Source organism: Euprymna scolopes, chromosome 29 (genome assembly GCF_053919585.1).
Source record: "Euprymna scolopes isolate OS-2025 chromosome 29, ASM5391958v1, whole genome shotgun sequence".
Lineage (NCBI taxonomy): Eukaryota > Metazoa > Mollusca > Cephalopoda > Sepiida > Sepiolidae > Euprymna > Euprymna scolopes.
The window spans coordinates 71009546-71027997 of NC_136510.1; the positions used below are offsets into that span (position 1 = coordinate 71009546).

At 31.4% G+C, this 18452-nt stretch overlaps 1 protein-coding gene across 1 annotated transcript in view; it reads right to left on the bottom strand.

Moving 5' to 3' along the window:
- Positions 1-7127: 7127 nt before the first annotated feature.
- Positions 7128-18452, bottom strand: part of LOC145252709 (uncharacterized) — a 67265-nt gene continuing 55940 nt past the window's right edge. The window contains exons 4-5 of the mRNA XM_080112536.1: positions 12249-12811; positions 7128-10125 (exon numbers count right to left, since the gene is read on the bottom strand). Coding sequence (XP_079968662.1) covers positions 10047-10125; positions 12249-12811 — 642 coding nt within the window. The 3' untranslated portion in view covers positions 7128-10046. The remainder of the gene's footprint in view (positions 10126-12248; positions 12812-18452) is intronic.

The following is an 18452-nucleotide window of genomic DNA, read 5'->3' on the forward strand; positions in this document are numbered from 1 at the left end:
AGATTCGTTATCTCCACTTCTTTTTGTTTTGTAATGATAATGATGCCACTGAGCATCCTCTTGAAGAGAGAAAAACTGGGGTATAACTTTGGGTCTGGTGACAGACGCCTCAACCATCTACTGCTTATGGATGATTTGAAAATATTTGGTAGAAATGAAAAGAAATAGAGAGACTGGTAGAACTTGTGGGAACATACTCAGGAGACATTGGGATGGAGTTTGGGATTAGTAAATGTGCGGTGCTAGTGATGAAAAGAGGAGTAAAGGTTCATTTGAATGGAATAGTACTGCCAAATGAAGAAATCATGAAAGAAATAGAAGATACAAGGTATAACTATTTGGGAGTGTTGGAGGGTGTAGGCATCATGAACAGAGAAAGGAAGGAGTATCTTAGAAGAGTGAAACTAATTGCAAAGTCAAAACCGTATGGAGGAAACCTAATGTAGACAGTGAATGCATGAACATTCAGTATTTTGAGATATAATGCGGGAATTTTAGAATGGTCTGACAAGGAGTTGCATGCCATGGATATCAAAACAAGAAAAGTTTTAGCAATGTTTGGTATATTTCATATTGGAAGTAGCGTAGCAAGGCTGTATCAAAAGTGGAAAGACAGTGGGATGAGGATTGAAAAGTGTAAAAGATTGTGTTAGAAGCGAGATGTCATTGAAGGAGCATGTGGTTAGAAGTGAGGAGTGAAAGCTTAAGGTTGTGGCCAATGAAGTGGAGGTATGTGAGACCAAGGTTGATTATGTGAAACGTATGGAAAGGGAAGAGGAACTGGCTAGGAAGAAAATGCATGGAAGGTTCTTCCAGGATATAGCAGAAGTGGCTGATGAAAGATCATGGCAATGGCTTAGAGCTGGGTATCTGGCTAAGAGTACTGAAGCTTTTGTTTGTGCAGCACAAGAGCAGGCGTTAGGAACACGATTGTTCAAAAAAGTGGTTCTAGGAGAGGAATTTGTTGCAGAATGCCAGATTTATGGTAAGACCTCAGAATCAATTGCGCACCCTGCAGCAGGGTGTAGTGGACTGGCCCAGAGAGAGTACCGCAAAAGACACTATCGCATGGGACTCCAGATATATTGAGAGGTGTGTAAGAAGGTTGGAGTGAAGTGTGCTGGAAAATTGTTTGAGGAGGTGCCTGATGAAGTGAGAACAAGTGAGGATGGCAAGGTAGAGGTATGGTGGGAAAAAAGTGTCAATGACCAAGCAATTGGAACATAATCGTCCGGATTTGATTGTAATTGACAAAGTCAAAAAAAACTGGCATACGCCTTATCTCCAAGGCCAATGGAGCATAATTGTAGACTTTTCAGTACCCTGGGACAGGAATATGAGAGAGAACGAGAACGAGAAATAAAGCAATTATGTTCCATTGGCCTTGGAGATAAGGCGTGTACACGAGGTTAAAACACAAACAATTCAGACCGCAGTTGGTACGCTAGGAGTAGTATAAAGTCGTCTGGAAGGACAATTGAAAAAACTACAAATCCCGATGTTTTAGGTGGCCTTCAGACGTCTGCTATTGTAGGTACCACCAACATTCTTAGAAAAACCCTTGATCTTTGAAGCTCCTGGTTTGGAGCCGGGATTGAGGGAAATCCTCTAGAAATGAATCCCATCCATTTCCAGAGAGACGTTGATAAAGAAAATCAGAATTATTATTATATCTTTAATTTCCATTACTGGAAATTTTAATTTTAAATTAAATAATGTATAAATATATTTATGCTAAAAATATTACAGCATATTTACCTTTATATAAAGTCGTCTCAGTTTTTTCTTTTGTAGTTTTTTTTTTGCACGCATATGTGTGTATATATGTGTATTTGTCCTGCTAGATTTATGACCTGCATATAAATATTTATGTGGAAGCCTTACTACAAATCACTTCTACTAACCTGGTCTTATCTACCCTCTCCCTTACGTTATCTTTTTTCATTGACATCTTATTTTAAACGCTTGTAAACTTGGTATATTGTTTTCACCCCTCCCCTTTTCTTATAGCAATGTAATGTAACTATACTGACCCCTTCTGTCTTCTTTACATCTTTCGGTTCTTCTTTTTCTTTCTAGCTGTCACTCCCTTTCCCTCTCTTTCTACCTTCTCTTACTAAGCTTTGACATCCTCTTTCTCACATCGCCTTCTATTTTTAAGTCTAAAATGTTATTTAATATCACACTTTTCCACTTCAAGTTAGTGATCTAATATTTTATTTTTATAAATAAAAAAAATGTTTCACTTTTTTCTTTTAAGAACCAGATGCTTTGAATAGCAGATAAACTTTACTTCTGTCACCTGTCGAGGGACTTTTGGTTTTTTAATAAACCAATTGCTCTGAAACATTAGCATGTTCATTGTAGCAACTATGTAATATTTGTCTATATAAATAAAATATTATATATATATATATATATGTATATATATATATAACTTGAGTTCCTTCAGCTCAGCTTTATTCAAGCCTACCAGTGTCTGTCTCGTGCTGTTCTCACATCTCCCTGTGAGACGTCAAATAACAGAAGTAGGGAGGTAACTCTCCTTAATGAAAGTTCTAGTGTCCTAACAATCAGTTTATAGTGAAGAAGCTATAAGAAACTTGATATGAATAATGACAGCGGTTTCAAATCTGTAACATGAACCGTAACACTGCTAATAAATGTGTGTAACATTGTCCTGGGAGGGTAAAGGGAGGGTCCTATGAAGGAATTGAAATGAGTAAATCTACCAGTGTTATTTGAGGACAATCTACTGCAGAAAAAATAAATTATAGGAAACGATTCATGGAAATATATTGTTTTTTTTTTTTTTTCTATGAGGAGGCAAAATTGTTTAAAGCAGAAATCACAACTGCAGCAGTCAGCTGGAGTCAGATATGATATGAGTGTTAACACACATCTCATCATCATTGCTGGGTTGCTTGGACTATTTGTGTCGAGGGGGTATCAGTGCCACAAGTTCATCAGGGCACATTCCGTTGAAGTACCTGTAAAACAAGCATAGTTATGCATCACTGTGGCAATGAGAAAGGGGTTTGAGTTTGGTAGACATTCTGAAACTGATTAGAGTAGAAGCTTTTTTGTGAACTTTGTCTAAGAAGGAGAGACGGGTCTGATTGTTGATGTACTAGCCCAGATAAGTGTACGAATGGTGGCTTTGTAGAGATATAGAATGCTGGCAGATATAAGAAGTTTTCTAGCACTGTAGATGGAGCCCACCTTCCTTGCAGCAACCTTGGCAATTTTTTCAATGTATTGCTCGAATTTATGTTACCTGTAGTGAATGCCATATGGTGCTATTAGCCATAACAATTGGTGGTTAAAAAGTTTCTTAGGATTGTTAAAGAAAGCAGCTTAGTTTTAGCAGCATTAAATGTTACCATTTATGTCCCTATTCCACTACAGACCGAGACTAATTTTCTAAGAATTCAAACATTGCATTGTATATGTGAGTGTTCATTTTTTTCCCCACATGTCAAGAATAAAGCATGATGTTATCAGCAAATATATTCATCTCAGACACAATTGCACCAGGGAGGTCGTTTATAAAATTATAAAGGTCCAATGATCAACCTCTGGAGCAGACCTGCCTAAATGTCATGTTTATATGCACAGTTATTGAGGACAACCTAACATTATATTATTTATCCATTAATATTGTATGAATTAATTTTAATGAGAAAACCTTTATGCCAGACTTTGTCAAAGACTTCATTCTTGTTATCAACATCCAGAAATAATCAGTAGGATATCCATATTGTTGGTCAAAACGAAACAAAAAGAAGTTTGGCATTAACAAAGTGATGTACTATCGCTAGATTGATTAATGATTTAAAGATTTTAGTAATGAGTAGAAGGAGACTAATAGGACAATAATTTTGCGGGTCAGTTTTTTTTTTTCACCAGAATTCTTGAACACTGGTATCACAGAGGCAATTTTCCAGCTATCAGGGAAATAAAATTCGTCAAAGCATTTGTTGCAAAGTTTGGAGAGGACAGGGGCCAGCTCAGCAGAGCATTTCTGTATTACTATAAAGCATGTTATCCTTGCGGATGAGATCAAACCCACATGCTTTTGAGGTATGGGGGTTTATTAATGATATTCCTAAATCTACAATGGAAGATTTATATCTGATCTGTTGCTAAGGTCCCTGAAAAGGTTTGATCATTCTACCATTCCAAAAAGTACCCGACTCATAATAAAATCCTCAACATATACAAAAGTCACATACACCCTTGGATGGAGAACTGCTGCAACATTTGTTGCCTGCACAGACTTCGAAATCTAGAAGGCATGGTGAACTCTTCCTTTCCTTACAATCTATTTCTTATAGAAGAGTTGTTGCTACTCCTAACGACAGGTAAAATTTCCATGTCTGTGGAACACATTGCTGCAGAGCCGCTTTCCTCTCAACTATAACATAGTTGTTTTCAAATCCAATGTCAACAGATTCCTGTTATACATCATCCCCACAAGTAACAAAACTTAGTTTATTCAATTAATCATCTTCAATTCTTTCATAAGGTTCAACTTTCATTCCATCTCCATGGTCATCAGCCTTCATAAGTGATTACCTTTCTGTAAAAACAAAATTATGAATAAATATTTGAAGATATTAAGAACATTTTAGAATATTTTTTCTCCACTTTGTTTAGGATTTAAAAAAAAGGAAAAGAGTAATTATTCGATAAAACAAATCAAACCAATATAGATCCTCAAAATATGCTATCAAAACATGTATAGAGTACTGTTGTCATAATTGAGCTGGTGAATTTCTGTTTCATTTGAGGGTTCTTGATAAGGTGCAGAAACGTATCTGTAATTTGATTGGCCCCTGACAATTTTTAATTTTATTTCTTTTAAGTTTAAAATGTGTGCAAACAAATAAACGTGAAAAACAAAACTGACTTCACTGTATTCTGAATAGAACAGGTAGTATCAAATAATTTTTATTTTTTAAAAAAGATTGACTGATATACTCATTTTTCTATTTTTGATTGTCAGAAAGCAATTAAAATCAAGGGAAATAATCGTCATTAATTTGTGAAGCACTTTCCCTCAGACAAAAATAGCTGAAAATTATTTTATTTAAACATTTTTTTTTTTTTTTTTTACAAAATAAAGATTCTTGGAAGCAATATTCAACACTAGCTACATTTATTACTATAATCTTAAAAATTACAACCTTTCTAAAACATTACCCTAAAAAGTAAAACATTCATTATTTTCTATCCAAATATTTATCCCCCCCCCTCCCAATCCTGTTTCATATAATTTGGAAAATTGTGTTAGTAAAGTTCAACAAAAGCCAATGAAGCAATTGTACGATTTTATTTTAAAAATCAAATTTTTTTTTTTTTTTTTAATGTAGAAAGTTTTTCGAGGAACCCATCTCACATATCATTTTCAAGAACCATAATCCGCAAATTTGTAGGAAGATTAGTTACTGGATGTGTACAAATAAAGTAAAAAATAAAAAATTCCATATAAGATTAGTTTGGCAAGAAAATGGAAATTTTCATTAAAAGTCAATTAGGCTGGTAATTACGTTATGAGAGGAACTTTCCCTTGCCTAACCATATTTAAATTTATTAGTATATATATTCATAAAAATTACAGATCTTCTAATTTTTGCTACTTCTGTTTTATTTTTGAAAAACCCCATTCAACAGTTGGATAAAACGTTTGAGATGACTTAAGTTACAGGTCTCTTCTTTCCCATTTTAGTTCCTACTGTCAGATTTATTTCATTCTTTACTTGTCATAAACGAATATCTGTTTCATTATAGTGTTGAGTGGGAAGGGAAGATAAGAAATCCAATATAGGTCAGGAGAAAGAACGTTAAAACTGAAGGCTCAAGTGAGTTTTAATTTCTTACATTTTTATTATTATTTTTCATATATTAAAACAAAATAAAGCAGAATGGAAAGGAAAGAGAAAAGTTAAAAAAAAAAAAAAAAGAAAAAAAAAAGAAAAAAAAAAAAAGAAAAAAAAAAAAAAAAAGAAAAAAAAAAAGATGTTACACCACACTTTTTAACCTTTTCTATTTATGGACCTGAGCAACACAGGGTAGCTCTGCTCGACTAATAAAAGGTAACCTGCAATGCTTAAATGGAATGAGATAAAATTAATAACAAAATAAAATTTGTTTATTATGGATTTGTTTATTATGGATATACACTAATATTCTAAAATTATGAGCATCTATGATAAAAATCAGATGATTTAAAAAAAAACAAAAAAACTAATAAGTCATGGAAGGATAATTTTAAAAACCAGTAAATAATTAAATAGGGCATTGACAATATTTGTTCGTAATTTTCAAATGCTAACTCTTTTTTGCATGTTTTTAAATTGTTTTATTTACTTTGTCTGCCTCGTCAAAATAAAAACAGTGACTATTTACATTAGTTTTGTTTTTTAAATTTTTTTCACAATTAATTATGGAAAGTTTTGAACCTTATATCTGTGGAAGAGACACAATGCGTGAGACAGTGCTCATTGGAGTCGACACCCAAAAGACAAATACTTCTTCAGGATCAACAGAAGGATGGTTGCAAAAGTCAGAAACAAATTCAGGATTTGACTATGATGTGACTTTTGAGCAAAAATGTATGATTGATGAGCTGATGCAGTCAGTATGCTGGATTTTATTTCCATTACCCCATGAAAAGTGAATTAACTTTGGATTTACACACAAATAAAATTCCGTCTGTAGCAAAAATGGTGGATACACATCCAGTAAACCTTGCTTACAAAACTTGCTTTACAAAACAATTGCTAACCAATTTTGATTTTTTATGAATATATTTCTTTGAATATCTATTTACAAAGCAAGATTGAAGTAATGTTAATGGAGAATATGAAAACTTTACAAGAAATATAAAAAATTATTTGCAGAAAATATCAATTTCATTTTTGATAGATAATTTGCATCATTATAGGAATAATCATAAAATTTTATTATGAAAAGGTTTATACAGATTTTTTTTCACACACACTAAAAAACACTGTTTTTATTTCCATTATTTTTGTAGTCAAAAATTTATTCAATTTTTTTTTGTCACATAGACGTGGACATTTAGACATTTGAAAAAGAAAAAACAAAACAAAAAAAACGAATAATACTCAACATGAATAGTTTTTTTTTAATACAAATTAAAGAAATATTCATAAAAATGTATATAAACTTTCAAAGATTATGATTGATGTATATAAAATAAGATCAACATTTCTTTTTAATTTGAACCTGAAGTTTATTAAACTTGGTTCAACATATTTCAAGTCAAAATGAAACCAGAGAAAGTGGCAGGTGAGTAAAGAGTCATTTGGGGGATTGTGTAGAGAAAAACCTTAAAGTGTTGGTGGAAAAAAAAGGTAATTTAGGACAAAGTTTTTAAAACAAAGATATGAACATTGGCACTTTCAATCCCATGGAATGTACACAATTATACCCAACATGACCAGACCGCCCTCCATTTAAAATATAAAACTAAAAAAATTATATATATATATGTACACGAGGGAATGTTTAAATTCCATGATAATATAGTATTGTATTACAATTTGGAAGACATTGTGCAAATTTAATAAAAAATTTTAATGTAAAAATAAGACTAAATATGAAAAATCCTAAAATACAAAAACAACTATCTTATGTTTTTAATTGTCAATTAATACATCCTTTTTCTTTAGAAATTCAAACCTTAAATGTTGATATTTTTGTCACATGAAATTAAAGTTTTATATGTAATTTTTGGCTATTTTGCATTATAGAGACTTACAACCCGATCCATGTTCGATCCAGAAAACAAAAATCTAATAAGATTTGAAATCTGTTACAAGCAATTTCCATAAAATATAACATTATCTGTTGCACCAAGGCTTGCAATAGTTGAGGTGTTGGAAATTAAAAACAGTGCAAAATCTTTAATTTTTATCTACATTCTTGTATTGCTTGTTTCCAATCATAAGTTCATTTTCAGGGAATTTGTTACATATCCTAACCACAAATTTTGATTTCAAAAAGAACAAAATTAAAGAATGTGTTTGATTCCTTTCAACCTTTATAAAGACATAAAAAGAAATAAAGAGCAGAAATATTGTAGGACGGACTTTGGTGAACATATGTAACTTAATATCCTGTAGAAATGATGCTTGGGTGTTTATTAGCATCTAAACTTGTGATTAAAAAAAAAAAAAGTGGATAATTTTTTTTTTTACATACTCGTCACACCCTAATCAAAAAACAAAAGAACTTGTATCAATTTTGGATTTTTCATTTTCAATTTTATTTTTAAAAAAATGTTTTCTCTAGTAACATTTAGAAATTTTTCAGTATCCATCTAGTTGTCTGACTACATACAAAATAACACTTTTTTCTCTCTTGAATTCAAAAGTTAGATTCTAAATAAATTGCCATTTCTGTGATAACATAGCAAAGCGAACTTAAAAAAAAGTTCACTTTTATTTTAGAAGTAATAAAAAGGCTTTGCTATGAAATCTAAACTCAACAGAAACTGTGTTTGAAAATATTAGTTAAGAGCTTTTATTTAAATTTGAATTTATCAAATAATGAGAAACTCTTAACTTTTTTCTTATTATATGCTGAAAATTTAATGCACACAAAAAGAAGCTTTGTATAAAGAAGTTTGTTTAGAAAGAAGAGAAAACATTAATATTCTTTGCAAATGACTTAATATAACCATAAACACTTTAAAAATTACAAAAAAAAAAAAAAAAGATTTGAATACATTAGGTTTTCTTGAGTGTAAATCTGAAGCATTTTCCAAAAAATGTTACATTCGTATTACCCAACATATAAAATTATCTTGTCAGATTTTTTAAGTAAAACCTAAATAGCAATATATTTGACAAACTGATATTTGATTGTCTAGTGATTTCTTTCTTTTTATCTTTAGAGAATGTTTTTTTTTTTTGCAATCCACTCAAGTTCCTTTCTGAAAATAATTATTCTGGCAAGAAAGATTATTACAATGGAGAAAATTTGGTTCTTATCCAGAATTTTACTTATATTAAAAAACAAAAATAAAGAAAAATCTGTATGATGTACTTGTGACGAAACAAAAATATAGTTAAAAAATCACATAAATGGATGAAATAGTCTTATTTTTAAATAAGAAGATCAAATATGAGCAACCAAAGAATGTCTGCCTTGTCCACCATTTTGATACCAATCTAAATAAAAAAAAGACAATTAAACACAATTTAAACTTGTGAAATTTATGTTGAAATATATTTAAGCTCTCGCCTAAAAGTGATTTTCTTTAGAAAAATAAAACTACTTGATCAATTTATGTGATTTTTGGAATATGATATTTTCGTTTCTTTATGTATCCATGCATCATACAGATTTTTCTTTATTTTGTTTTTTTTAATATAGGGGAAATTCTGGATAAGAACAAAACGATTACCTAAAAGGCATAAAATGCAAGGGAGATAATTCCTCTTTTTAAAAAAAAGGTAAAAATATCAGCTAACTTCCTTCAGTTATTTTATATTAAGAATTATTATAAATTATTGCAGGGAACACAAAATTGGATTAGAACTCAAATCAGCCGATTCCATAGTGCTGGTATTGATAACATTATATGCCCACCTCCTATACACAAAATTATTTATTTAAATAAAGTTTGTGCTCAAGGTAAATTTCTTTAGTTGACTAGAAACATTTTTTTTTTTGCACTTCTAACCAAACATTAAGATTTCCCATTGATTTTTTCTTTTACAAAAAAAAAAAAAAAAAAAAAAAAAAATAGCATCTTTATTCCAGCTGTGGCACATCTAAGTAAAATAATTTTAAAATACACTGTACTCGACCAGATTATTTTTAAATTTCATTTTTTTTATTTATTTATTTATTTTTTAACTCAAAGCATTATTTCCTAAAATTAGATTTTAAGAATACTTTTTTTTTTTTTTTTTTAAATAGAACTTGTAAAAAAAATTATAAAAAAATATATATACTAGTGTTGAATGGTTGATCAATGAATAAGCTTCGGTGGTGTCAATGGATTTTTATCAAAGTTCTGATTCTGATGAAGATTCCAAGGGAATTTTCTTTATACTTCTAGAATCGTCTGAGGAATATGCAAGAGGCCTGGAAAAAAAAAACAAGAATAAATAAGTTATAGGTACAAAATTTTGAAACTCCATCAAATAATAACATATCTATATATCTTCTTTTTTTAAATTTTTTTTTACATGGGGATCATCACTTATCAAGGCCCGAAGGCCACTCAGGGATAAGGGTTATTGTGTGTACGGTAATCAATGAGATAGTATTGTAGTAATCATTAGTACTGGGGGTTTTGATAGAGTATCTTACTTAAGGGAGCAGTTTGTCAGGAGTTTGTTTATGTTGGACTTGAAGACGTGGAAAACAGGCAAGCGGCAGAGAGTTCCACTAGTGTGCAGTTCTAAGCTCTTGTAGTCTAACTAATCAAGCACAGAGTTTTCAAATAATTGGAAATCTAGATAGATGTACAATTAAAATTATGTATTAAAAAGACAGATGTACAATTGAAATTATGTATTAAAAAGACAGATGTACAATTGAAATTATGTATTAAAAAGACAGATGTACAATTAAAATTATGTATTAAAAAGACAGATGTACAATTAAAATTTTGTATTAAAAAGATAGATGAACAATTAAAATTTTGTATTAAAAAGATAGATGAACAATTAAAATTGTGTATTAAAAAGATAGATGAACAATTAAAATTGTGTATTAAAAAGATAGATGAACAATTAAAATTGTGTATTAAAAAGATAGATGAACAATTAAAATTGTGTATTAAAAAGATAGATGAACAATTAAAATTGTGTATTAAAAAAAAGTACCCATTAACGCCATATTCTCAAACCTTCCCCATCAGTTCAATATTTTTTTTAATAAAAATACATCATTTTAAAAGATGCATTATTCAAAATTATAAAGACAATGACAATTAAATAATTAGAAATAACTAACAAAAAATAAAGAGAATAAAAATGACAATTGTCTAATGTGCAATTGGAACTGAAAGATGGCATAAAATAATCTTCATCCACATGGCTAAACAGAAATATTTTGCTACTTTTAATTACTTAGGAGTTTAGCATAGGGATACCTAATTAAACATCTATTTTATTCTAATGCATAGATAAAAATTAAAAAAGAAAAAATAAGACGTACCATTTTTAACTATTTTCTTTGCTCATGAAAATGTCCACAAAACCTTTGGGCGAAACACTGAGTAATTGGGTCTTCCTATTTTTAATTCATACTGCTGTCGGATTTGTTTTATTATTTTATTCTAATATATATGAAACTAGGACAATAAAATTACAAATAAATACCACCAAACATTAATTTATTATAAAACCAAGTAAAACAATTATGCAAATGGGCATGTTTAGGTTGTTACTTTCTATTATATATAACATATTTCGATGATTTAAAAACTTTTAATTATAATTTTCTATATTTATTACCTTTAGCAAATTAGGTGCAAACCATATATAATATTTGCTAATATTTTTCCTCTGAGGAGATGAATAACTATCGAAAACTCATGGGTTAAGGAAATATACTTATTAAACTATTCTTTGTTTTGCATATAAAATTGTAGATTTGAAATTTAACTGTTTCAAATCATAAAATTTAAATTCCTAAATTATATATATATATATATATATATATATATATGAGCGAGATAAGATACAGATTAAACTCCTTCTGATAATGGACTGCCCAGGTTGTATGAAATTCCCTTTTCCATTAATTATTTTGATATAACTATCATTCACCACCCAAAAAACTATTTTCAATATTTGTGCTGAAAAGCAAAATATGTGCCTTTTCACAGCTGAACATTTTGCTAACCGCATTTCATTTCCTCTGATGATATGAGCCATTATTGAAAATCCATGGATTAAGGAAATTAATATAACCCCTTCTATATATTCCTTTTGTCAAACAATAAATTCTTAACTCAAATATATGTGTCTATATTTTGATTTTCAGAATTTAAATTTAACCACTAAACTTATATATATATATATATATATATATATAGTCATTGTGTCGTAAGGTATAATTATATCCTTACTAGAAATCAAAATATCCTTATGAAGAACAATTCACCTGTTCCTAATAAAATGTTCTAGCAACTTTGCAATTTAAAAACAAAATGAATTATTTCCAACTTTGATTTAAAGCAAAAAATAAAAACATACCCAGCATCTCTTTTAGACGGTGGCGGCTGGCCTCTTGGGTCATAATCTATGGGATCTCTTCTTGGAATTCTACCACTTTCATCTGGGGGTGGAGGTCTTGGTACACGGTTAGCTGGATGGCCACGTGGTGGTCCACCACGTCCTCTACCTCTAGGTCCGCCACGTCCTCTGCCTCGGTGTGCTGGGTCAAAATCTCTGGGATCCCTAACTGGCGGACCACGTGGTGGACCTCCTCCACGGTAATGGGGACCACCACGATAAGGTGGGCGACCCATTGGAGGTCCTCTTGGTCTGGCTCCATCTCTATAATCCCGTGATCCATCTCTTTGATCCCGTGATCCTTCTTGTGTATCTGACGTTTTGGATCCATCGCTCCTGTCAGATTGGGGAGGACGTGGTTGAAAATTTGGGTCTCTGCGTCCTCGGATGTATCTGGTTGCTGGTTTATCAACCAGATCAGGAGTGGAAGCGTGAGATCTGTCAGACCGGTATCCCATACTGCTGCCATCGCGGCGACTTAAGTCACCCATCGAACCTGATGGATTAGAGGAATATGATCTTGTCTGAAATGGAAAGAAGATAAATAAAATTAGTTTCTTTCTAAAAATTTTTTTGCAAACAATTATCCATAATCTTGTCAGTGAGGATATGAGTAGTCAAATGGCAGAAAAAGCTGAAATCAAGATGAATTTCCAAATGGCTACCTGTATGCATGTGTATGTGTGTGTATGCATGTGTGTGTGTGTGTGGAAAGACGCCAACTCAAAAATGACTAACTTGATGTACAAGCGATAAATAGTAAAACCACATTTAAAATAATTAAAATTCTGATTTAGTAAAATATCACTTTTGATGGAAAAAAAAGAAGAAAAAAAGGAAAATTTACAACCATCATTACAATTAATTGAGTTGACAGATCTGTTTCAAGTCAAAGTTATATTATTTAATTGGAATTCATTATTGAGATGAGTTTTATTTATTAATTTTTTATTTTATTTTTTGCAGACTATTATCCTCATCTTTTTTTTTTCTTAGTTCTTTCATGACATTTCGGCTAACTATTCCTCTGGCCTTCGTCAGGTGGTAACCGCGACAGATAGGAACTCTGAATCTCCTGACTGCATCCACTGCAATTACTGCCTTCCGTAGTTGTTGTCGTCTAACCATGGCCGGCTTTGAGTAAGATTGAAACTGCTATCTTCAGACAATTCACACCTGGAACTGTAGAGATTCAACGTCTATCAACTGCGCCACAGGCCCATTGGATAGTTGGCTGAAACGTCATGAAAAAACTAAGAAAAAAAAATATGAGGATAATAGTCCGTAATAAATAAAATTAATAAGTCAAAGTTATATTATATTCTATCGAGGGCAAAGCCAGGACATAAGTCCTGTTAGTTTAAAATAATTTGAGAAATGTTCATTTGGTAAAATATGAATTTTGGTTAAAAAACAAAAAACAGGAAACTTTACAAATAAGTTTATCATCAGAGTAACTGAGTGTGCATGTGAAAAAAAGACATGGGGTTTTGCATATGCAGAAAAAAAGATTAAACTCTTTCTTTGATAAAAGAAAAGTCATCTAACTAAACCATTCATGAATCATTTGAAATCTTATGACAAAAAAAAAATAATAAGTTCAACTTGAGATTCTTGGCTAAGAAAATGTAGAGACTTTGAGGTAAAAAGCAAAATGACTCTAGGTAAATTGGATGCAAACCACCAACAAGAAACTTAGACAATGGAATTTGAATGGAATCAATCCTCAAGATCATTAACGTGGAGACTGAGATTGCAGGCTGGCAAGAAACAACAGATACCTGACCAAGAGAAATCAGATGATAAAATTGATCATGATGGTGGTGTGGGGCAGAACTCTTTAAAAAAGAGTTCAGTGAGAGGTGATAGTTTTAAATATGGTAAAGGAAGAATCATATTTTCCTCTTAATACTCGGAGAGGTGGTGGGGGCATCTTGAGAGCATGAGGTTTCACAGAGGTGAGTATGCTCCCTCCCAGTCCTCACTCATTCATTTTTAACATAATGACAGAGAAGTAACCAAATATGCAATGTCAAGTCAGATCAGACCTGGCACATCAGCTCCGATACCCTATGATGAGGAGGCTGTATATACCCATTAAGAAAATATAGAGACCTTGGGATAGGAGGCTGGCAAAAAAGTTGAACAGCCAAAATAAAACTTGGAAGCAAGGATCTTAAACAATGAAATTAATCCTCAAGGTTACTAAACCTGCAGACTGGAACATCAAGCTGCCAGAAATTGTCAAATCCAAAATGTCAAAAGGAAATAAGACAAGACAGATGACAAGTTTTTCAAATTAATATCTTTGAAAACAAGCTGAGCATGCGGGGCCCTTCTCCATGAGTGAAAAATTTACTTTCACCATGACTAATGTTTGTGCAAAGTTTAAAAGAAAATTCCAGCAGTGGTTATTGAGAAAAGTGTGAAAAAACGAATGGTCCAATTCCTCCTTTTACAAGGGAACCAATAATCAGAAGTTTTAATGAAATTTCAATTTGGATGGGATTTATATGTATTAAGGTTATTTTTTATGTATTATATATATAATATTATATTTATATGTATTAAGGTTATTTTTTATGTATTATATATATAATATTATATTTATATGTATTAAGGTTATTTTTTATGTATTATATATATAATATTATATTTATATGTATTAAGGTTATTTTTTATGTATTATATATATAATATTATATTTATATGTATTAAGGTTATTTTTTATGTATTATATATATAATATTATATTTATATGTATTAAGGTTATTTTTTATGTATTATATATATAATATTATATTTATATGTATTAAGGTTATTTTTTATGTATTATATATATAATATTATATTTATATGTATTAAGGTTATTTTTTATGTATTATATATATAATATTATATTTATATGTATTAAGGTTATTTTTTTCTTAATGTTAGTGGACCATATAAATTTTCACAACAAAATTAAAAAAAATTAAAAAAAATGAACAAAAACAAACTATTTGAAAAAAAAAATTAACTTTAAAAAAAAAAAAAAAATTACACACAAACACCCCACAAGAAATTGAGAATGATTTTTATGCATTAGGAATGTCTACCGAAAAAGCATGTCATGGGTGGTGATATACACATTACATACACACATCTAAGCTCAAATATTTACTAATTTATAATAATAGATAAAACATTTAATCCTTCAGAAGTCTTTAAGGTTGTCTCCTTGGAATCTATACACAATTTCAAATGGAACATTTTATTTAATCCACAACTAAGTATGAATAACATAAAACTTAAGACTTTTACATGATCATCATGGTTGATGAAACCAGAACAATACTGACCTAACGGGGTTAAGGTAAGTTTTCATGTGTGATTGCACAAAACCCCTAATAAAAGATTAATTTGCAACACAAAAACAGAGTAATTGATCAACCCCTTATTTTAGAAAAAAACAACGAAAAGATTTTTTTTCGAAAGAAAACCAACTGAGTCCAAAGTGAAAGAAAGAAATAGAAAGTTCTTGGATGCTCTCGTATCGGGAGGAAGAAACTTAAAGTATGTCTCCAGGTTGTCCAGTGGAGGTCTTCAATGAAGTAGTTGTAGGGGGATTCAGTGGACAGAGAGTGGGAGTAGAGAGGTCTTTTGTCTTCTTTGGTGGTCTGAACTCCTCTGGTGGATGCTGGCTAGTTCCTGACAGAGGTAATTAGTTCCTTAAGGAGCATATAAGATTAATGCGCCCTATTAGTTGACTGGTCAGTGTGTGGCCGTATCAGTCAACAAGGAGGCATAAATCCATAAGCGAAAATAGTTTGTTATGGTGACGGCTACAGGGGCATTGATGATCAAGTATAATCTACTAAAGCTGTAGATCTTGTCTAATGAACTTAGAACAATTGAGATAGCAAGGTCAGTTAGGAGATCAAGGAAAACAGTGCGGAAGCGATAAGGATGGATTTGAGAGAAATAAAGACTTAGATAGTTTGAAAGTCAATTTCTAAAAGTTGTCAAACACTTGCAAATATGTAAAACAGACGTTAAACCAAACACGATATATATCTTTTTTTTTTTTCAAATTTACTTCAGTTGAAGTTTTCATAAATCAAGAGGCTCCTTCTTAAGGACTAACACTTGATATCCATATGAGATACATAAATATTTAAATATTCTATTAATATTCTTCTTTACCTCTCAAACACAGAGTTGGTAAAGAAGTTGAGAACATAATTTTCCACTTTCTGACCATTTAAGTATGTTATAGTATGTCTTTCTTGTGAGCTCTTGGTCTTACTGGATTTAAGGACAAGAATTCATCTAGTCTGGTGGCATATCCAGCTTCGAACTTACCATAACTTGGAGTGTGGTTTAACCATACCGAGGAGATCTTATTTGGGCTGCAAATACCATGTTATTTTGAATATTTAGTCAGGGTTTACTTGTAGTGACATACCCCTGCACAGAGACTTTAGACATTTGAGGATAGTGTCTACTAGCCATTCAAGTTCTCTCCAGTAGGCATTCAAGTTTATGTGTGTGTGAATGAATCGTTTGTATATAAAATTTTTGTAAACAGCATATTTAAATAACAGATGGGACCGTAACAGATATTGCAACTTCGGGTCAGAATGGAGCTGGGAATAATAGTAACTAAGAGGTGATTTCATACTTCCCAAGGCTCCAACCAGATCTAGTGTAATGTCATACCAAACACAAACTTGATTTGAAACTGCAGGCTGGTGAAACTCTTCCTGCTAATTGTTCTACTTACAGCCTTGGCTTTTTTCAAGACTTAAAACCAACAAGCATCTCCTATCTTTTCAATAACCATCTTTCATTCTGGTTAGTTTCTTACCTCAAGTGGCTTCATGCTTTGTCTGGAGTGATTTATATGTAAAAAAAATTGTAAAATAAAGTTTGTAATGATAAATTCTGTTTATCCCATACATGTGACTCATAGATCTGAAAATGCTATTTTGTGCTCTACTTAGACCAGTGAGAAAGAGAGAGAAAAACAAACTGCATACTCTTTCCTTCAGTGTTATGTCATCCCATGTGTGGATTAGCAGATTATACTAAATTTCTTTTTTCTTTTTTTTACATAGGCATCACCACTTATCAAGGCCAAGAGGCCACTCGAGGATAAGGGTTAAAGAGTGTACAGTAGAAATTGGACAACATAGTAATCGTTAGTAATGGAAATTTGGTAAATTTGTTAACAAGTGGGACGGCTCATCAAGAACTTGTTTACGTTAGACTTGAAGACAACCATATTGTAGTCAGCTGGAAAGCAGGAAAATGGAAGACAATTCCACAAGCGTGCAGTTCTAAGAAAGAAGCTTTGTTCATGGAATCTACATTTAGGTTTAGGCACAGATAAAGAGTGGGGGGAATTATTGATAGTGTTTACAGCTAGACGAGTGTTTCTTGTGAAATTTTGGCGAGGGGGGACCATAGACTGAAGCTCAGTCAAACACTTTCCATGAAAATAACGATACAGCAGAGACAAACTCGCAACATCTCTTCTGTGAGATAGAGGTTGCAGGGACGAGAAAAGGATATCTCCTATGAGACTACGAAATCTATTTTGAACTCTATCAAGACAGGACAAGTCCTTTCTAGCAGCTCCTGCCCAGATATGGCAACAGTACTCCATCCTTGGACGTACCTGGCTCTTATACAAATAGAGAATTGCACCAGCAGTGAGATATCTACTAGATCGATAGAAGGATCCCACCATTTGCTAAAAAGAATTTTCCGGGCTGTACTCTTTGTAGTGTCTATTACTCCCAAGTATTTACCCATCAGGCTCATGTGGCTTAACTTTAGTGATCTAACGAGTTTGGCTTGGTTTGTTTTACACCATATCAACTACGGGTTATTTAATACCGAATAAAAGTGTCAGATAATTCTATAAGTTTTTTTTTTAATTCTTAGAATGCATTTCTCCCATAAAACATTACTCTTAGAAAGAATTTAAAAGTTTCTGAATTTTTTAGATGAAGATTGTTTACTTGTATTATTTGGAATCTTTAGATTATTGTTCTCATCTTGAGTGTCATTTTTACAATGTTATGGTCGATGCAATCTCTGACCTTTTTCAGGTGTATCTTATCGAATTTGGGAATGTTTCTGTTGAACTCAGGAATTTGGATGGAATTTTGTAACAGA